The following is a 14,328-nucleotide window of genomic DNA, read 5'->3' as shown; positions in this document are numbered from 1 at the left end:
GATCAGACTCAACTGAAACACTGGAAGATGCCTCCTGTCATCCCAATGCCTGCCTCTCCCCTGTTCCTCTCACCTCCTGTCGGGGTTCTGTGTCTCCTGAGGACTCAGTGCGGGCAGCTCCCTCTCTCTTTCCTTTCTGCTGGGAGACGTGCTGGGTGGCCAGGACCAAGAGGGGCATGGCATTTTTTGTTTGTTTGTTGCTGTCTCTGAACGCTTTAATAAGCAGCTCTCTTTCATTTGGGGACTCAAGCCTGTGAGAACAGCAGGTCCTTCCCGCAGCTGCCCACTGCATCGTGCGGGGCACCAGAATGTGGGTCCCTGGGCTCCCCCAGGGCTGCCCACTCTCCCCCCATCTGAGGTGCCAGCTGTGCTCACTCCAGTGTGAGGTCCCTGGATAGCTTCACTAAGGGTGCTGCGCTGAGTCCCTCAGTCTGCTTGACAAGCTCGAAAATGAAGTTGGCATGAAGAAGGTGTCAGCGTTTGTAGTTATGGGCATAGTGGCTAACAGGGACTACACTGACCAAGTAGAACTTGGCTGAAGTAACGGTGGGTGACGTTTGGAGTATTTCCAGGACGTCCACGGAATCTGGCCATCCTGCTTCTCCAGTGTCTGGCATTTGGGATTATCATTACAGGTTATGAAGTAAGCAATGAAAAAGATGGAGAAGAAAAGCGTGTGCTCTGTATTCTCTGTCCGTTTGGACACGGGGTAATGCATGCACAGGAGTCTACAGTGGAACTGTAAACAGGGATGACTTTCCACGTTATTTCGCTCTCTGCTCCCTGTGCGCATGCACAGGCCTCAGCAATGAGCTGGCGTGTGACCACGCCTTTGAGCCATCTTCTGAGTTCCACATGTGACTATGAGCCCTAAGCCTGCAGAGCATGACCAGAGCCCCTCATCAAAGACCCCGGCTCCAGCAGGGGCCCTGTGGCTCCTGACTGCTCTAGGTCCTTCCTTGTTGCTCATGCCAGATGCCTGCCCTGCCCCCAGAGGTCCCTGGACTGAGCCTCACGCTTCAGCAAGGCACCTCGCAAGGCCGTCGTCAGTGCCAGCCTCCCTCTGAGCTCTGCAGAGCCTGTCCCCACCCAGGACTCTGGAGTGCCCCTCAGCACCACAGCAGCAACGTGGAAACAGCCCAGATCACAGAGTGGCAGATGTGTGACCTGCTGAGACGTGGGGTCAGCTGGTGACTCCTGGACTCCAAGAGCCAGAGGGAACGGGAAAGTCCCCATTTCAATCTTGCAGGCTGGGGTATGAGGAGCGGTGGCAAACAACACGCATAAAACTGCCCCAACTACCATCAGACGCACTGCACTTCAGGAACCTTGATGACTGCTCCCGGAGACCCAGGGAGACACAGGGAACTCTGACTGATAAGGTGCCCTGTTCTGCTTTTGAGCATTAATTTACTTTTAATCTGGAACCAGAGGTGTCTGCAGGTTTCACAGAAGGCACCACCAGAATTTGGCATTAAAAAACACACACACACACACACACAAATACATCAAAAAATATAGGCAGCAAATGTTGACTGGTCTGGGAGGCAGCTGAGTGGCATAATGAAGTATTCACCATTTGGTAAATTTATAGCAGCTTTAGTAAATTCAGGAAATAACGGCTGATCCACCTACTTAAGATTCAGGATCACAGATACTTAAAATTACACAGATGCAGATCTCATCAGGAGGAGAGAGTGCAGAGAGGTAACCTCTTGCAGCCTTGAATACAGATGGGAAGATCTCTAGAAAAGGAAACCAGCTCTATCAATAGCCAAATCAACCTCACTGAACCACTTTGCCTTGAAGAACCACGAGATTAATCGCATGTTCTATAAAACCACTTACTTTTATAAACACCACGTCCATCTGGTTCAAAACCCCAAGTATAAAGTTGGAAAAGATCTTTGGGCATCAATAAAACGTAATTACCACAGTCTTTATGCTACTCACACGACAGTATTGTATCACTACTTCTGTGGAAAAGCGTAGTACTTGAACCTTTATCACCCAGTCCAGCAGGCGCAAGTTCGCATATTTAAGACTGACGCCTAGTTACTCAGTTTACAGCCACTGAGTGCTAGGACACTTTCACTTCCACAGCTCTTAGCAAGTTCAACTATTGTAACGAGAACGGCAGTGCTGCTCCGCGAACGTCAGACAGGACGTTATGGAATTGAAGGAGACAGAGTGCGTTTAGAGGACAGGTGCGCCGGTGAGTGATGACAGCACGCTTATCTATATCACACGGTTATTACTTTTCTTGAATATCTTGTAAATTAAGGTTTCCGACATGGGCCTCATTGAGTGCATCGAAATGCTCACGAGGGCAGTGACACACTTCCATTCATGTCGCTTCGCGACTGGTCGCACTATCTGTCAGACACAAACCCAAGGCTCACCCAGACGTAGACCTGGAGACGAGGAAGCTCCCGCTGAAGTCCTTTCTAAGTACAGCATCTACAATCCTGCGGCAAGGAGACGTCTGGAGAGAAAGCGTACCTTTTGAATATCAGGGCGATGACAAAGTCCGGGTTCACATTTATTCTCCAGTCACATTCTTTCCCAGGAGGGTAGGGCTGAGGGTAGTTGGGTGACAAAATGACACCTCCGGGGCCAGTCAGGTTCCCGCCGCATGCAGCTGCCACGCAACACAAGTCAGGGGAGAGAGAAAAAGGCAGTCAGTGCATAGGTGCTCTCAGAAGGGGCTGGCTCACCAGCCATCTCCCACCAGCATGAGTGCTGGGCTCACCTGCCCAGGTTCACCTGCAAGACTCAAGCAGGTTGCACGTTTCTCATGGAATTGTTGATGGATTTTAGGCAAGTACAACAGCCTGCCCTCTGTGTAAGGAGGCTCTTCAGACTTCTGACACATGAGAATTTCTTTATAATTTTAAGTTTTGCCCAATTCAATTGAACATTCAACATTCAGTGTGTGCGCGTGCGCGTGCGCGCACACACACACACACACACACTACTTGGATAGAAAAAAAATTCCCATGACAACACAATATGCTCCTGTTATCTCTGTGCCATTTCTTTGGTCACAACTCGCTGTCTATTCTAGAACGCTTTTTCCCCCGGAACACTGGCCACCTATCATTCGTTCACTCTTTTCTCCTAATATCCGGCCCAGGTTCTGGATCTCTATAAGAATCAAGGAGGTTCTTGCTCGAGAAGTGAATCCCTATTATCTTACATTTCTCACATCCTCTGGTTCACGTACAGCATGCGTCAATTTCCCACATTTCAAAATTGCAAAACATTCACCCAAAGTTTAGGTCACATTAAGGGATATAAATAAAGGGCTGAGATAAAACATTAACCATTAAAAATACTACTTCATTACAGTGCTTTGTACGTGCTACTAGAAACACTTTATATGTTAATAATCATTTTAGTTTTCATAGTCATCAATGCTGACTGAAATGTGTTTGTATTTAGGTCAGGAAGACAGTAACTTTGGAGCTTTTAGTCTTGGTCCTTAAAATACTTAGAACTATTTACGGGACAAAATTTCTCTTTAATCTTCCATCACATGGAAAGTGTTAAGCATTGCAGGATCCAAAGACCCACACATTTTATGTTGATCTATACATGAGTATGCTGGATACGGAGGTTCTTTACGTCACGTACTGTGGACCCTCACCAGACTGCTTTGCCCTAGCACCACAATTACACCCCAGAGTTCCCCTGAACCACACATCTTATTTCAAATCCCTGATTGCAAATACATTTAGGAGAAGATAAGCAGAGAAGAAAATGTCTTAACTGGTGATTTTTATACAAAAGGAAAAAAATGCTTTTATAAGTAAAATGAAAGAAGATGAAGACACATGCTTTCCGGCTCTCAGTGATGGATGGGTCCTCAAATACTCATTTCACATCCTTGTCAACTTAATTTTCCAGAAGAAGACAAATAAGTAATCCCAGCACTTCTGAGATAGTCTCACAGTCTAATAACAGGCTAAATGATGATATAGAAATAAATATTTATAGTCAGTTCCTTATAGAGACAAACCCAAGAGTAATAGGATAAAGTTTTTACCCGCCCCCGTGAGACCCGCCTTTCCCCTAGTATTCAGTTTCACTGTAATCACCTACAGGGACACAATCGGCTAATCAGCTCCTGCAAGGCAAGACCTCCCCAGAATCCAGCGGCAGAAGTTGACAGCATTGCGCGTTGGGAGCACGGACCAATTAGGGAGGTAGCGGGAACATAGGAAGAAGGTACTGAAAGGTCTAGAAGATTCTACACCCTGCAGGTTTCGAAAGATGAAAAATGACAGATCCAGGGCACTGGCTACAGGGTGTTACCTGCTACCGGCACGAAGAGTTCAGGGATTTAATTCAAACGTTGATTTAAAGGAAACAGAGAGGAAATATTGTCTTATTCATGCAGGTCACAGGGGGCACTGTCAACGAGATTTAAAAGCCACAGAGGAATTAAGAAGTTGTGCCTCGTTTGCTCTATCTTTGGGTCTGGGATTCTTCATTTTGGCTTCATTAGCTTTTAATTGGAAAGTCTGCAAAATGTTTTGGGTAGGGTTAGAATTTATTAGAAAATGCAACATATTCTGGGAAACTCTCCTAAGAGGACAAAGAGAGGAAACCCACAAATATCCACTTTCAAGAGTCAGTTAAGATTTGGGCTTGAAGAAAAGCAACTGCCTACTGATGAAGACAGCAAAGGGCAGGCTTTTGGTGCAGCGTTAGCATGTGGTTGGAACGCGTGGACCCACACTGGAGCATGTGAGGTCTAGTCCTGGCTCCTCCACCTCTGATTCAGCTGCCTGCTCGTGTGCACCCAGGGAGGGCACAGGAGATCCTGGCTCAAGCACTTGGGCCCTGTTGGAAGGAGACCCTGATGCTTTCGGGACTCTTGGCTTCTGCCTGGCCCAGCCCTGAAAGCTTCAAGTCTCTTCATAGACAATCGGTAGATGGGAGATGTCTGTTTGCCTCTCTTTCTGTTTTTCTCTTTGCTTTTCCAATAAATGAAAAAATAAATAAATAAGTGAAACTTTCAGAAAAGAAGAAAATGGGGGACGGTGTTGGGCGGTGCAGCAGGCTGAGCTGCTTGTGACCCCTGCATCCCATGTGGGCGGCGGTTCAAGTCCCAGCTGCTCTGCTTCTGAGCCAGCTCCCTGCCAAAGCACCTGGGAAGGAACTGTAAGAAACCACAAGTCTTGGATCCCTCCACCCAAGTGGGAGACCCAAATGAAGCTCCCGGTTCCTGGTTTTGGCCCAGTCCTGGCCATTGTAGCCATCTGGGGTGTGAACCAGTGGATGGCAGATCTCTTTCTCTCTCTCCTTCTCTCTCTGTATCTCTGACTTTAAAATAAATTAATAAATCTTGTAAAAAGAGAAGAAAATGTGAACAGAAACAGGAACCAGCTCCTCCTGTCTGGAGAATGAGTCATTTAAGACACAGCTGAAGAAAACGATGTGGGACTCCTCGGGGAAGTGTGAAAAGGAGCCATCTGAGCCAACCACCAGCCAAGTTAACAGCAGGTGACAGCTGCTGAACTCAGGGGGCCCATGCAACAGGAGAGGGGCCCAGAGATTGAGCAAAGAGACAGAGAGCTGAACAGACAGCAGGAGGGACTCCTACACTAAGAAGAAAGTGGAAAGAAGAAATAAGCCGGTGGATCAGGAAGCAATGAATTCAAACAGCCAATAGTCACAAGAAAAAGGACAAAAGCTGTTACATTATCAGTTGAAGATGCCAAATATTTGGGGGCCAGCACTGTGGCACAGTAAGCTAAGCTTCTGCCTATGGCGCTGGTCTCCCATATGGGCACTGGTCCATGTCCTGGCTGCTCATCTTTCAATCTAGCTCCCTGCTAATGGCCGGGGAAAGCAATGGGAGTTGGCACAAGTACTTGGGCCCCTGCATCCACGTGGGAGACCCATAATCTCCTGGCTTCTGGCTTTGGATTGGCCCATCTCTGGCCATTGCAGCCATTTGGGAATTGGACCAGCAGACAGACGAACTTTCTCTCTGTCTTTCCCTTTCTCTGTCTGTAAATCTGCTTCTCCAGCAACAACAAAAATTTTTTTAAAAAGATGCCAAGTGTTTGAAAAGTCTGAGAAACAAGTAAGTCTGTTGAAAGATGACGTTCGCCATTCACCAGTAATGGTAAATGCGTTTGTAACAGCATGCTTGTCACAGCTATCTCGGAACTAACAAAGGACTTGTGAAATCAGTACTGGTGGATCCAAGGACATGCTGGACAGTGGTCCTGAAAAATGGTGATGTGCCCAGGTACCTTCCAATGGGAGACCACCGAAAGCAGGGAAGCAAAAGATATTCACCATGTACCGGCCAACAGGGAAATGCAATTGAAATAATCACGCAGGATGATGTCATTCAAAACATTCTAAAGACAGCTTGTAAGCAGGATAGTTATGAAATTTACTTATGCATCTTTATGATCATAGAAATTGCCCCCAAGTAAATCAATGCTGATTTTCTTCTGCTTTCTTTTTCCTCATTTCAACAAACACGTATTAGCTTTTAATAAGCAAAGTGACAGAGAAATTTTTAAGTGTGTCTAATCTTCAGAGAATTTATGTGAGTGCTAACACTGAGTTAGATGGGAACGGTCAAGCAAGTTTCCGCAGAGTACCTAAACCTCTGTTTGGGGGGGGGGCGGATTTTACCATGAAATTAAAAGACCACTCACTTATTTCCAAGTGTACATCTCTATTTTTCCATTCCATAATCCCTATGCATTTCAGTAGGTTCAGCTGCCCAAACAATCTGTTAGTCACCTGCCGAGGGGTGAACTCAGCTTGTGCTGGAGCTGGTACTGAAGGCAGAGGACCCGTTCTCTGGCTGCTTCGCTAAGGATGAGAGCGGTCACCTGCTGGTCAAAGTTAGGGACTAGGAGACGGACGAACGGAAGGCTGTAGCGGGCACACTTAATACCTAGGTGTTGAAAACCGGCCCACTGCCTTTAAGAGAGTAACAGATGGTTGTTATGTCTGTTAGTACGTCTGCTCAGCATATTCCTTCATGAGCTTAAAAGCATGAGAACTGGGAGAAGACGACTTCCCTCCCTAAAAACAGGCCACTGGCTTAAAGTGAGTGATGCATCTTAGGTGATTACCCCACATTAAGAAAGAAACAGGCAAGGACTTGCGAGTCTCTTGAGAACTGGGCTTGACACAAAATTCATGAAGCAAAGGGGTGAGAGGCAGACCAGGCACAGACCTCCGTTTGAGGAAGCTGTGTGCTGAGGGTAGGGTCTACCGGGCAGCTGTCGCGGCTCAGCCGTCTGCAGCAAAGCACGGTAAGTTCCGCGCTTTAAGGGAAGGGCTGGGTGTCACAGCCTGGCAAGGCTGCCGAGAAGTTCCCTGTGCTGTGTTTGTGACGCCAAAAATCCTCTCCAGCCACAAAATCCCCTCGAGGTCGCCATGTGAAAATGGCTAATGGACTCTGGTCCTGTCTTCTCATGGCCTGTCCGCTCTTTGCAGGCTGAAGTTTAACTTTCCAAGTAGATTATGAAGAAGTGCTAACGAAACTGTGATAGTTCAGATACTAAAGGTTAGCAGTTTCTGTACTGAATTAGGGTGGGATACTCCCAATGGGTATTTTGTGTCATTACAAATTCCATATAAAAGTTTATATTGCCCTACAACCATATTTGTGATACATCACCTGAGATGGCTTTCCAAAACAACACCTGCAAAACCATTTGTTATCCTTTTAATAAGGTCAAACTATAAAATTCTAATGAATTTTAGAAACAAGTTTCTCCTTTCATCTTCATTTTGACGTAAGCAGTATAATTTCTAGTGTGGAGATTCTATTTAAAATGCACTGATATTATAGAGAAAAACGTAGGAAGAGAAAGTACTTTTTAGTGAGTAGGCTTTTGCTTAAGGCCATTTTCTATATTAAAAATGAGACTAGCAATGGTAAGTTACCAATTTTGAGCCACCTGGAATTTTAAATTGCAATAATTTGATCTATATTTATAGAAGACTTGCTAAGGACAGGAAACGCTGGATAACTGTCAATTACTGTACATTAAGTCAACTGCTTCCTTTATTTCACCTAATAAAATAAAGCTTAGAGGTTTACAATAAAACTTCAGTGTAGTCTCAGAGAGTGCAGGGGCATTTAAGAACCTCCGGAGAAACGGTTCTGAAGAACTAATCCATTTACCGCGTGGTTGCAATCAGAACACACAGTCGTGTCCAAAACAGCACGGTACCTATGCAGGTGGGAGGGTCCGGTTGCCAGAAGAACCTGTTGTTCTGCTGCACACAGGTGACTTTGGCTTGTCCTTGGAGCTGGTACCCTGGATCGCACTGGAAGGTGAGGGTGTCGCCCGGCTCCCGGCTGTCTCCGTAGCGGGTGCCATTCTGGGGCATTCCTGGGTCGTTGCAGGTGGATGCGACTGTTGCTGCAGGAACAGACAACATGAGGTCAAGTGTCTGGAAGTGGTTCCTACGTTCACGCGGCTGTGGAGGCTCCTGCGGCCAAGGCACTCTGCACTGGCAGAAGGAATCATTTTGTCCACCTGTGAGCCTGTGAGACCAGTGTGCTCTCCCAGGGATACATTCAACGACATGCATCTCCACTGTGCTCACATTGACAAATGCCAAATCCCACTGAGACTGCAACCAGTTAGGGAAGGCACCAAGCTTGCTGTGTTATGCGAATACTAGGTTCACACACACACACACACACACACACCTCTTCCCCTCTGATTTTCTCTTTAGCAATATTTTACTGAAAACACACACTGGAAGTTAAATAATTGGAGCACACTGATCTCAAGGAACCTTGGGAAAATGTCCTTAATATCGGGGCCAGTGCAGGTGACAGGCTGCAATTCCAGAGGCAGGGGCAGGGGTCAGAGGACACAACTCGTCAGTTCTAACCAGGTAGGTCCTACAGTTCTAACCAGCCTCGGTCCCACAAAAACTGTGGTCTTGGTGAAATTATCAATTACCCCCTTTCACTTTCCAAAAATTTCCAATTTGGACAATAAGTTGTATGGCCACCCTCATCTTAAGGAAAGCTATAAGGATGTCCCTGCCATTTTACGAAAAGCAAGTATCAGGAATTCCAAACCAGCTGAGTACAAGTTGGCATCTGCCAAGCAGGAGAGAGCTTCTGGGAGCACAGGGCCGCGTGCTGCCAGGCCCTGCCACCCACACAGAGCAGGCTGCACCCGGTGCCCCCAACAGCACGCTGGTCTGGCACCCCCCAGCCTCCTCTGGGCTGTGTTCAGCTAAGTCAGGAGACACGAAGAGCCAACTACATTTTGTCCCACATGCTCTATCATCAGCAGCCTAGCATCCTGACAGCCGTGGATTCAAAGGAGCAGGAGCCTTTGCTCTTTGTCTCTTGCCTTGCACCCCCTGCAGCTTGGCTTGGTGCAGAGCTAGATCAAGGAAGTCCACTCAGCTGGAAAGGCGGGAGTCGGAAAGAACAAACTGCTCTGTGCTCCTGAGGACACTGCCAGTTAACAGAGCCGGCGTGGACAGAGGGAAGAGTTAGAGGGTGCAGGCTGCAGGACACAGAGTGACCTGCAGTCGGACATCAAGGTTCTGCTGCACACTCAGGCCCTGTCATTAGAACTTAATTAGCACTAATGGCCACTTGAGCTCACTGATCTCCCGTGCACTAATCAGTGAGAGAGACCAGCAAATGCCTTATCGAGTCCACTGTGATGATGAAGTCCACAAGCGGCAGACTTGTCTCTCCCTGTTACCCCCTGAGCTAGCTGCTGTCAGAGCCGTCTTAACCATTCACTGCTTTTCTCTCACTGGTTTCTATTGCATGCTATGTGCATCGCTAGCACAGTAAGAACAGTAGAAGGAGCATCTGCGTTACCTCCACCTGCGTACGACACAGAGTATTATTCTCGAAACATCAATAGCATCCACAGGCACCCACACTGTGCTTCCCCATTCAGGGCTTCCCTCTGCCCCAGGTGAAGTCGCTGCCCTGGAGCCAGGTTTACCGCTCCCTTGCTCTTGGTCACTGCTACTAAACCCATGCACTCTAAAGGCCCACCTGGATGGGCGCCTTTTCTCATGCCTTTCAGTCGACATCAATGGCATCCTGTGAGTTCTGTGACTCTGTTTCTCACCCGAGTTTCATGTCTGCGAGTCAGTGTGCTCAGGCTCAGGGCAGGGGGCTGCTCTCATTGTCTTAGTCTCCCGCTGTGTGTCTGTGCCACAGTACCTCCACAGGCCCCGCGTGGGTCCCTGGGCCATGGCTCCTGCAGCTCCTGCACAGACAGTGCCACAGAAACTCCTGTGTGTGTGGCTGTTGTGTCCTCACACCACCAGACAGCATGTGGTCAGATGGTATTTACTGTTACCAAGAGTCAGAGAGAAAACTCTCACCCTCATCTACTGATTCACTGCACAAATCCTTGCAACAGTCTGGGCTGGAATGTGAGTCAAAGTTGGATCCAGGAACTTACAGGCCCCCCACATGGGTGGCAGCAACAAAACTACTGGAGCCATCACTGTTGCCTGCCAGGGTCGACATTGGCAGGAATCTGGAATCAGGAACCAGAGCCAGGGACTCAACTCATACACTGTGATGGGAGACATGGGCATCCTAACTGGTGTCCAAAATATTAGGCTAAACACCCACCCCAGATGGTGCTATTAATTCAGTGTAAGCATCTTGCCTCTTAACTGGTTAGCTGTATGAACTTCATTAACCTCCCCCTCTGCTCGGATTAACCGAGACCATTTAACTTGTGCTGTCTATGCAGTCCCTCTTCCTGCTTTTCTGTTGGCTTTTCTGCTGGTCAATTCCTATATGTTCACTTATTTATTTTAGTAAATTAGGAGAAAATTTAGTCTGTATTCAGTTGTAATATTCTTACCTGTGTCTTTCAAACCCTAGAACACTTTACTTTTCACTGCTGCTAACTATTGACAAGTTATTGCTGTCAAGTAGTGCAGCTAATTTTTGAAAAAGTAGACATTGTCATTACTACTGCGTTCTCATAAACCCTACAAGCTCTCATTATGACCACTGCAGACAGCTGAAGGTTGTGTGTATTTCTGCGCGTCTTCATCAATTTGCTCACTACGTTTTCTTTCTCTTTCAATCTCAGAGCTTTCATCTGTTATAATTTTTTTATGTTCATTCTTTTTCCAAATTTCCTTTAGTAAGAATATGTGACAGTCTGGAATATTTTCAAACACAGTTGGCCATTGAACTAGTATACTGTTTTCTATTCATATTTTTAGCCTTTTTTGCGTTCTTGCAGTCTGAATCTGGTGATAATTCCAACATCTCACGCAGACAAATGTAGCTGAGATGCCTTGACTTCGGCACGTGGTCTCTGGCAGCTCTACCTGTGGTGATTCTTGGTAGTGTGCTCTGTAGGTTCCTCCACCCTCAGCGGGCTCACATGCGATTCTGTTTTGCACCAGCAACAGCAAAAGCCTTCAAATTCAAATTCTCGTCTTGTGGCATGTTGGACCGCACAGACAGTGTGATTTCACCCATAAACTACTTCAACACCTGCTTGGAGCTGTCAGTTATATGTTCATGGTTAAGTCTGCATTGATATCCATATCTACATCCATATTTATATCTGTATCTATACCAATTTCCATATTTATATCTGAATTTCTGTCTACTTCATTTCTACACCTTTGTCCATATCCACACCCACATTCATATCTATATTCAGCCATCCTATAACCACAACTATATTCATATCCATAGCCACAGCTATATTGTATCCATATCTGTACCCATATTTCTATGTCCACAGCTCCACCTATCTACCTCAATATCTACATCCATACGTATATCCCGGTATGTAAATACAGCCATGCCTACATATTTATAGCCATATCTAATCCATATCGACAGCTATATCCATATAACATCCATGTCCACGTCAGTCTGTGCCTACATCTGTCCACAGCTCTACGTGCCTCCTTCATATCTGCATCTGTCTCTGTGTTCTCTTTCATACTGAGAATGGAGCCTTCTCTGGAGCTCTGGCTGTATATTGGCAGCTACCATTACATCTCCAGCATCAGAAAGGCACTGGCTTTGTTTCCAAGCGTCATAGCGATTCGCAGAGGCCACCAGGACAAAGTCCCTGAACCCCACACTCCCTCTGCATGTTATACGATTTCGGAAGCAGCGAGGGGTCTTCATTTTCTGGCAGGCTGAGTAATACATTTAGAAAAACTAAGAACAACTTATTCTGGGGGCCTTGAACGCATGTTCACTGGACGAATTTTGAAAGGGTTTCTTATAACATTGCAAAGAGGTGGCCCCGCAACCGCAGTTATGTCTTTTTTTTTATTTTATTTTATTTTTATTTTTATTTTTTGACAGGCAGAGTGGACAGTGAGAGAGAGAGACAGAGAGAAAGGTCTTCCTTTGCCGTTGGTTCACCCTCCAATGGCCGCCGCGGCCAGCGCGCTGCGGCCGGCGCACCGCGCTGATCCGATGGCAGGAGCCAGGAGCCAGGTGCTTTTCCTGGTCTCCCATGGGGTGCAGGGCCCAAGCACTTGGGCCATCCTCCACTGCACTCCCTGGCCACAGCAGAGAGCTGGCCTGGAAGAGGGGCAACCGGGACAGAAGCCGGTGCCCCAACCGGGACTAGAACCTGGTGTGCCGGCGCCGCTAGGCGGAGGATTAGCCTAGTGAGCTGCGGCGCCGGCTCCGCAGTTATGTCTTAAGCACAGTGCCTTCCTCACCTTCAGCGTTTCAAGTAGAGAAATTCTACTTAAAAGCAGAATTCGTGATGGATATTGGAAAGACGGTGCTTGGGTGCCTGCACCGGCTCTGCAAAGGGAAGGGAACAAGAAGGGTTGTAGGAGACCCACTGCGGGACACCAGCACAGTTTCCATTTGCTCCCAGAGGCTGCAGAGATTGGCTGACAGGGCAGAGGGTGAGCCCATGTCTCTGAGAGAAGAAGGACAGTGGCAGGTTTCAGGCCACAACCACAGGTACAGAGCTGGTAGTTAGAAGGCCCCACCATCTAGTTAAGAGTGTCCCCATCAAAAGGTAGAAATGGCAAGACAACAGTGCTGTGGGCTTCAATCACCAGACAGCACCTGCGCTGAGCTCGCATTTTTATCTACGACCCTGGGCTGTCTCTGTGCAATGTTCCTGTAGATTCAATACCCATCTGTGCCCTGCTTGTGGTGAGACGTCTCTGTTGTTCAAAAAAAAAGAAAGAAGGAGAGGAGAGGAGAGGAGAGGAGAGGAGAGGACAGGAGAGGAGAGGAGAGCAGAGGAGAGGGGAGGAGGGGAGGGGAGGGGAGGGGAAGGGAGGGGAGGGGAGGAGGGGGAGAGAGAGAGGGAGAGAAGAAAAAGAAGGAAAGAAGGAAAGAGAGAAAGAGAGAGAGAGAGAATAAATCCCATTGTTTACAATCTTGTTTACTGGGCTGGATTTCAAAACCTTTCTCAGGCAAGTGGTTACATGCACAATTATGTGTTTATCTATAAGTGATAATTTGTTTTCCAGTTTATATAAGAGGATTTCAAAAAACTGGTGGAAAATGGAATTAAAAAGGTTTATATTGGTGCAAAACTTTCCTTTTTTTAAGATGTATTTTATTTATTTGAAAGACAGAGTTACAGAGAGAGGCAGAGCCAGAAAGAGAGAGAAACAGGGAGGTCTTCCACTTGCTGGTTCACACTCCAGATGACCACAATGGTCGGAGCTGATCCAAAACCTTGAGCCATCTTCTACTGCTTTCCCAGGTCATAACAGAGAGCTGGATCCGAAGTACAGCAGCCAGGACTTGAACTGGCGCCTATATGGGATGCCAGCACTGCAGGCTGGGGCTTTAACCTACTCAGCCACAGCACCTGCCCAGTGCAAAACTTTTCAAAATGCATGTAGTTTCTTTCCAAAATATGCATTCCCTTGAGCTTCTTGAATGAGTGCTAAACCTATTCATGGTTAAGTCATGGGGCAGGCATTGGCACAGCAGTTAAGACGCCGCTCGGGTGCTACATTCCGTATCAAAGTGCCTGAGTTCATTCCTGAGTCCCAGCTTCCTGAAAATCCACACCCTGGGAAGCAGCAGGTGATGGCCCAACCAGCTGGGTAACTTCCACCCAAGTGGAAAGCCCGGAGTGCGTTCCTGGCTCCTGCCTTGTCTGGCACCACCCCAGCAGTTGGCAGTTGCAGGCAGATGTGAGATCTCTGCCGTCTCTGTCTCCCTCTGCTTTCCCAATAAATGAAAAACTAAATCTTTAAAAATGAAATAGTACTAAAATAATCATTACATGGTACTAGCCATACTAAATATAGTGATACTTATAAAATCTATACAATTTAGTATTTCAATAATTTAAAAAT

At 47.0% G+C, this 14,328-nt stretch overlaps 1 protein-coding gene across 2 annotated transcripts in view; it reads right to left on the bottom strand.

The window, feature by feature from the left end:
• The window catches only part of CSMD1 (CUB and Sushi multiple domains 1), a 2,062,046-nt gene that overhangs the window by 251,812 nt on the left and 1,795,906 nt on the right, over positions 1-14,328 (bottom strand). For both annotated transcript variants that reach the window (XM_070047233.2, XM_070047234.2), the window contains exons 27-28: positions 8,223-8,414; positions 2,503-2,641 (exon numbers count right to left, since the gene is read on the bottom strand). In XM_070047233.2, coding sequence (XP_069903334.2) covers positions 2,503-2,641; positions 8,223-8,414 — 331 coding nt within the window. The remainder of the gene's footprint in view (positions 1-2,502; positions 2,642-8,222; positions 8,415-14,328) is intronic.

The sequence above is a fragment of the Oryctolagus cuniculus genome, chromosome 8 (genome assembly GCF_051225735.1).
Source record: "Oryctolagus cuniculus isolate XC-2025 breed Fujian yellow rabbit chromosome 8, ASM5122573v1, whole genome shotgun sequence".
NCBI lineage: Eukaryota > Metazoa > Chordata > Mammalia > Lagomorpha > Leporidae > Oryctolagus > Oryctolagus cuniculus.
This window is presented reverse-complemented; position numbering and strand designations above follow the sequence as displayed.